The sequence below is a fragment of the Berghia stephanieae genome, chromosome 11, assembly GCF_034508935.2.
Source record: "Berghia stephanieae isolate SIO BIC M18660-M18661 chromosome 11, UCSD_Bste_1.3, whole genome shotgun sequence".
NCBI lineage: Eukaryota > Metazoa > Mollusca > Gastropoda > Nudibranchia > Aeolidiidae > Berghia > Berghia stephanieae.
Window position 1 is genome coordinate 4,459,960 of NC_088370.1, and position 6,810 is coordinate 4,466,769.

The window sequence follows — 6,810 nt, forward strand, 5'->3', positions numbered from 1 at the left end:
AAGCGTTAAGGACATTTGCACCTGGTATGTAACCGTGTACGGCTATGTGGTCTTGTGGTATGACACTCGCTTTGGGATCGGAAGGTCCTGGGCAGGTTCGAGCCTCGCTCGGCGCATAGTTGAGTCCTTGGAAACGACTCTTTACTCACATTATCTCACCGTACTCAGGTGTAAAATGAGTACCTGGTCGTTAACAGCGTTGTCTCTGTCAGAAAAAAATGTTAAATCGCGTAATAGGTGTCATGATGTCTCGTTCTATATGTCACGTGTTGCTGGTGGTCAGGGATCCCTTGTAAAGCGCTTTGAGCACATTTAGTGGATATTGCGCTATATTAAAGGTCATGTTTAAGTTTAACCGTCTACCGCCCAATTAAGTATTAAGCCTGAGTCTATGTGAGCCTGTTTAATGCCAGTCGTGGCAGCGTGGCTCAGTGGTACGGTCTTTGCTTCGTACCCGAAAGGTACCGGGTTCGATCACCCGCCGCTGCGCTGTGTGGCCTAGCTCAATTTGCGGCGCTGCACAACGGCTGACGCCTGGGTTATTCCAGTCTTCCCTTGGAATAGACTCTAGAGACAAATGTCCCCTATGGGATGAATAAAGGGAATTTTATTTTAATTTTATTATTTTAAAAATTTATTTTGATCGTTGATGGCTCTAAAAATTCGTCTCGATCTCCGAGTGCGTAGATAAATTTCCACAGTACAATAGACTGATAATTTTTTAAAAAATGAGTGCCTTTTCGTCATAGCCTTCATTTCTCTGTAATAGGATTCAATAGTCTGATGTCACGTCCGCCGAGCAACGACCAGCTTAGTTCTAAACAAAGAATCGGTACTTTTTATTATTCATGCTGGCTAGAAACTTTTTTACATGTCATGTGATCAGAATGTATAAAAGTCAAAATATGATCAGATTTATAATGTTTTTCTCCTCTAGATACACTTTTATGATCGTCCGCCATTGTTCCGATAGTTTAGAACCAGTTACTAAGTTACTACTACCTCATTACGAGGGAAGTGACGTCACGACTGTTGAAGCCTATTATTGTGGATGTTCCACTAGTTTATAAAATATAATTAGAGTTAAAGTCTATTCCTTCAAAGAAGATAGTGAGTTTGAGTAGGTACTTTCATTTCGAGAAAAAAAAACCCTCAAATTTCTGCCTTTTGAACATGTTTACTTTAAACTCATGTTCCTTCATACATCTCCGTGTATTATAACACGAGACATACGTATGCAAGTCTGACAGCAGAATCAACTTATGGGTCTAGTTTAACTCACTCAACCCTAGAGATTTTTGCTACTTTCAAAATTGGAAAAATGTATTAAAAATAAGCATGTACAAAGATAGTTTATTCAACTATCATAACATGCAAAAACAAAAAAAAATATAAGCTTGGAACTACGCCTCTACTTTGTTTCGGGAAAATGTTACAAATAGGCATGGGGTTAGTAAAGTAACCCGGTTGACCTGTGGTATAGATCGTATGCGCTTGGTTAAGAAGTTCACAACATTGCCATCCGGAAGTATAACGGACCAACACACAAAACGGTGTGTATCCATGAACGTTTATAGTCAGGTTAATACAGTTCAGTGACCATTACTCATAAACGCGGATGGTAAAAAACAATAACAAAGACCTGAGTGATGTCACCTTCGAACTATCTATTAGTCGGTGCTAGGTTTGGGTGAGTTAACAATGTTGAAACGTTTTTTAACGGACAATATTTTTATTTTGCATCATTTTAAAAAATAGATTTCCATTACAACAATGAGCCCATAAGGAATTGAGTTGTCAGACCTGCAGATATGAGCACGTCGTACGAGACTGATCCGGAGGGGTGGGGGTGGGGGGGGGGGGAGTGCATCAAGATAATGATACACGGACAAATTAAATGATGCGATGTTTTGCAATTATAATTACTTTTAAAGTCGCATCGATTTCAAGTTACATTAATATTGTTTGTTTATAGATAGAATGCGCTTGGCTAAGAAGCTCACAACATTGCCATCCGGAAATAATATAACGGACCAACACACAAAACTATGTGTAATCAAGAACGTTTGTTGGCTGGTTGATAAAGTTTAGTGAGAATTACTTATAAACCCGGCTGGCAAAAAGCAATAACAAAGACCTGAGTGATGTCATCTTCATACTATCTATACTCGTATTGATTGATCTTAAGATGTTTGTTTGTTTTGTTTTTCTTTTTGCTTTGTTATTTTTGCTTGTTGTTGTTGTTGTTTGATAGTTAGTTTGTTTGTTTGTTTTCTTTGTTTTATCTTGTTCTTGTCTTTTTTTTTTTATTTATTTTAAATTGTTATGTTTTGTTTGTAATGTTTCAGTTTTTGATTTAAAAGAATCTCGACGTCTGAAAAAGACTGGAAAGGCGTTCCTTATCTGTTAGACTAAGTATATATGTGTTAAAAACGATATACCACCATAGAATAGATAATAGGCTTCAACAGTCGTAACGTCACTTCCCTCGTAATAACGCATGGTAACTTAGTAACTGGCTCTAAACTATCGGAACAATAGCGGATGCCCTTATTAAATATATTTCTCTGACGAGCATAAAAGTGTATCCAGACGAGAAAAACATTATAAATCTGATCATGTTTTGACTTTTATACATTTTGATCACATGACATATGAAAAGGTTCTAGCCAGCATGAAGAATAAAAAGTACCCGTTTTTCTTTGTTTAGAACCAGGCTGCTCGCCGTTGCTGGGCGACGTGACATCAGAATAGTGAATCAAATTTTATTTATTATTTAGGTTGGAGCTTAGTTTTGTCATATGAAAACTGTAGCATCTCAGATGGAGATTAGAATTATATCAATTCATTGATAACTATAGATAAAACAATAAAGGCATATAAAGCAGATTGATTCAATGAGTTTACGTGACTGGCGAATTTTATTTATTTATTTTTTATTTTTTTTTTTGGTCAAATCAGCAGTGCCAGAAAACAATAAAGTAATATAATAGGATAATCTAAGGTTTCTGAAGTTGTCATTATCATTATCATAATTATCACCGTCCTTATCATCGTTATTTTTGTTCGTACCGGTGTTGTTATCATGATTTTGACTATCATTATTTTACAATCAATATTATCTTTATAATTATCATCACTGTCATCATCATCAACATCATCATCATCATCATCATCATCATCATCATCATCATCATCATCATCATCATTATTATTATTATTATTATTATTACTATTATTATTATTATTATTATTATTATTATTATTATTATTATTATTATTATTATTATTATTATTATTACTATTCCTATTATTATTATTATTATCATTATTATTATTATTATTATTATTATTATTATCATTATTATTATTATTATTATTATTATTATTATCATTATTATCATTATTATTATTATTATTATTATTATTATTATTATTATTATTATTTATTATTATCATCATCATCGTTATTAATATTCTCACAATTGCTATTATTATTATTATCATCATCATCATCATCATCATCATCATCATCATCATCATCATCATCATCATTATTGTTATCATCATCATCATAACCAGCATCACCATCAACATAATTGTTATCGTTATCATAATCGTCATTATCGTTATTATTGAATATATACATACAGCCTATCATTATCACAAATAATTTAAACATAATCTGCTTACCTCAATTTTATGGAGACCCTGGATCCCATGCTGAATTGAATTGTGCAACAACAACAACAAATAAGAGAATATCTAAACTATAACTTTAAACAGTAAACTGGCGACTTCTTTCTCCGACAATGATCAACACTTAATAATAAATTATATAATGTCACTGTGTATAAACCTTGGGTGGATACGATAATATATTGACAATAACGCGTTTTGTTGTTGTTGTTTATTTTTCTTTAAGGTAAGTCACTATATCATTAATGTTTTCGTAATAGGTAAAAGTTAGACACTTATAAGACTATACGATGACAAAGCACAATCATCAATCACTTCGAAAGGTCGGGGTAGGTAGAAATTGGCATTTATTTATTGTTAATGTCATTCTTCGTCTAAGGTATTATTATATACGATAAAATTGTAATTGTAATGTAAATTATGCCAAACTAATAAATCCATTTATTTGGGATACTCGGTTAAGGAGGAAAAAGGTTGCATATATATATATATATATATATATATATAATATATATATATATATATATATATATATATATATATATATATATTGAATCGTGTTTGATACAAATATGGTACGAAAAGTGCTCGACATGCAGTAATGGAGCGAATTATTATTATTTAAAATATTTACCACAATGTTTGAGACAGTCTACATTAATGTTTCAGGCTTAATTTGCCATCGTCAGGACTGAGTTGTTTTGTTGACAAAACAACTCAGTCCTGACGATGGCAAATTAAGCCTGAAACATTAATGTAGACTGTCTCAAACATTGTCGTAAATATTTTAATAATAATAATAATAATAATAATAATAATAATATAATATATATATATATATATATATATATATATATATATATATATATATATATATATATATATATAAAATATTGATCATTCATATAGGGCATTTCCACGAATTTATCATACTCATCATTGTTTGTCACTGTGTTTCATTTACTCCCGCCGCAGGCCAAATTGAACCACATTTCCGTATAATACAGAACAGTCTTACATTATCCGTCCTTTTCTATGCCTAGGTGCTCATTCATACCTGAGTCAAGTGATTGTCAACGGTAAACACATGACTCTAAGTCCTTCTTAAATATCACCCATCGATCTCAACTAGTTGAATTCCTTAAAACACACAGAGTTGGCTTATCTCTCCAATGAATACCGGGACGTCCAAATAATATGCCGTGAAGGAAATGATAAAGCAGACAGACTAGCCGGAGTCGAACCAACACTTTTGCAACCCTTAGTCACAGCAAAACAAATAAGAGAGAACTATGGATGAACAGATGGGGCAATAGCACCTCGAGTAGATGTACGTTTACCCATATTATGACCACTCCTGTAAAGACTGATTAATAAATATGCGGCTATGCGGTCTTGTGGTATGACACTCGCTTTCGGATCGGGAGGTCCTGGGTTCGAGCCTCGCTCGGCGCATAGTTGAGTCCTTGGAAAAGACTCTTTACTCACATTATCTCACCGTACTCAGGTGTAAAATGAGTACCTGGCCGTTAACAGCGTTGTCTTTGTCCGAAAAATTGTAATATAGCCTAACAGGCGTCATGTCTTGTTCTACATGTTGAATGTTGCTGTTGACCAGGGACCCCTTGTAAAGCGCTTTGAGCACATTTAGTGGATATTGCGCTATATAAAAGCCCTATAAAAAAAATTTTTAAAAAGCTCAAAAGACACCAGCAAATCATCATATTATTTCAACTAAGAACATGACACATACCACTCAACAGCCATTTAAGAAAATTTACAAAAGACACATCCCCATCCTGCCCCCTATGTCAACACCCCAAATGAAACAGTAGCACACCACTTGCTTGAACGACCTGAGATGCACATTCCTCCCACCCACCAAAATCCAAGCATCAGTAAGTAACACACTGTATAGGGAATGAGATTAGCGAAGAGTAGCGTCCCTTGATTGGACGTCACCCATAGTCTGTGACGTCACCGGCGGAAAAGTTATTAGAGAGAGAACGTCATGTTGGTTGTGCGCATGCGTCTCTCGTCCTCGCGCGAGGACGAGAGACGCATGCGCACAACCAACATGACCTCATTCCCTATAGTCAGTCACCCGGTATAGATAGTATGCAGATGACGTCACTCAGGCCTTTGTTATTGTTTTTGCCATCCGCGTTTGTGAGTTGTTCTCACTAAACTGTATTAACCAGACTATAAACGTTCATGGTTACACAGAGTTTGTGTGTTAGTCCGTTATACTTCCGGATGGCAATGTTGTGAACTCCTTGGACAAGCGCATTCTATCTATACTTACAAAAGACGTCTTCTAACTTCTAACGTCATGGTACGAGACCGAATGGCTTGAGCTCAGGTGGTCGTTGGTTCGGATAAGTAAATGTGACCAATGGCCTCAAAACGGTTTTATGTACTCGTAAACTAGTGAGATGTCAAAAAGAAGGGTTTTTACAGTTAGAACATGAAATGTGAATTTTAAAAATGGTTGTGTGAGCTTTAAAAAATCATAATAATATTCATTCTTCCCAATAAAACTAGAAAGACTTTAAAAAACCAAGTCTCTTATATTTGACTGTAAAAAAAAAACCAATGTTTACCTTCTAAACCACACTGACAAAATATTGTTTGGAGGGAATGAGCCTCATAATATTTCTTATTTCTTGATGATATGCATCGTGTCTTTATGACATAGGACGAGACAACAACAACAACAATAATAATAATAATAAAATAATAATAATAATAATAATAATAATAATAATAATAATAATAATAATAATAATAATAATAATACATAGCGTCTGACCCCTTTTTGGAACCTATATCAGTCGCATAAGTTTGTACGCTTTATAGTCGAGTGTTATATACATCGTTAGGTCCTGGGTTTGAGTCCTACTCTGAGCGGCTCATAGTTCAGTCCTTTAATCTTTGATAATATTTTTTTACTGTACACAGGTGTAAAATGAGTACCTGGCCGTTAACAGCGTTGTTTATGTCGGAAAAATGTAATATGGCCACATGTTTGGTGTTGCGGTTGGTTTGGGATCCCTTGTAAAGCGCTTCAGCCAGTTTAGTGGATATTGCATTATCTGTATAACAACTCAA

The 6,810-nt window shown here is 34.4% G+C and overlaps 1 protein-coding gene across 1 annotated transcript in view; it reads right to left on the reverse strand.

Moving 5' to 3' along the window:
* Positions 1–4,061, reverse strand: part of LOC144957225 (uncharacterized) — a 33,319-nt gene extending 29,258 nt beyond the window's left edge. Inside the window, exon 1 of the mRNA XM_078888296.1 lies at positions 3,694–4,061. Within this exon, the coding sequence (XP_078744422.1) occupies positions 3,694–3,722 (29 nt within the window). The 5' untranslated portion in view covers positions 3,723–4,061. The remainder of the gene's footprint in view (positions 1–3,693) is intronic.
* Between the last annotated feature and the right edge of the window lie 2,749 nt (positions 4,062–6,810).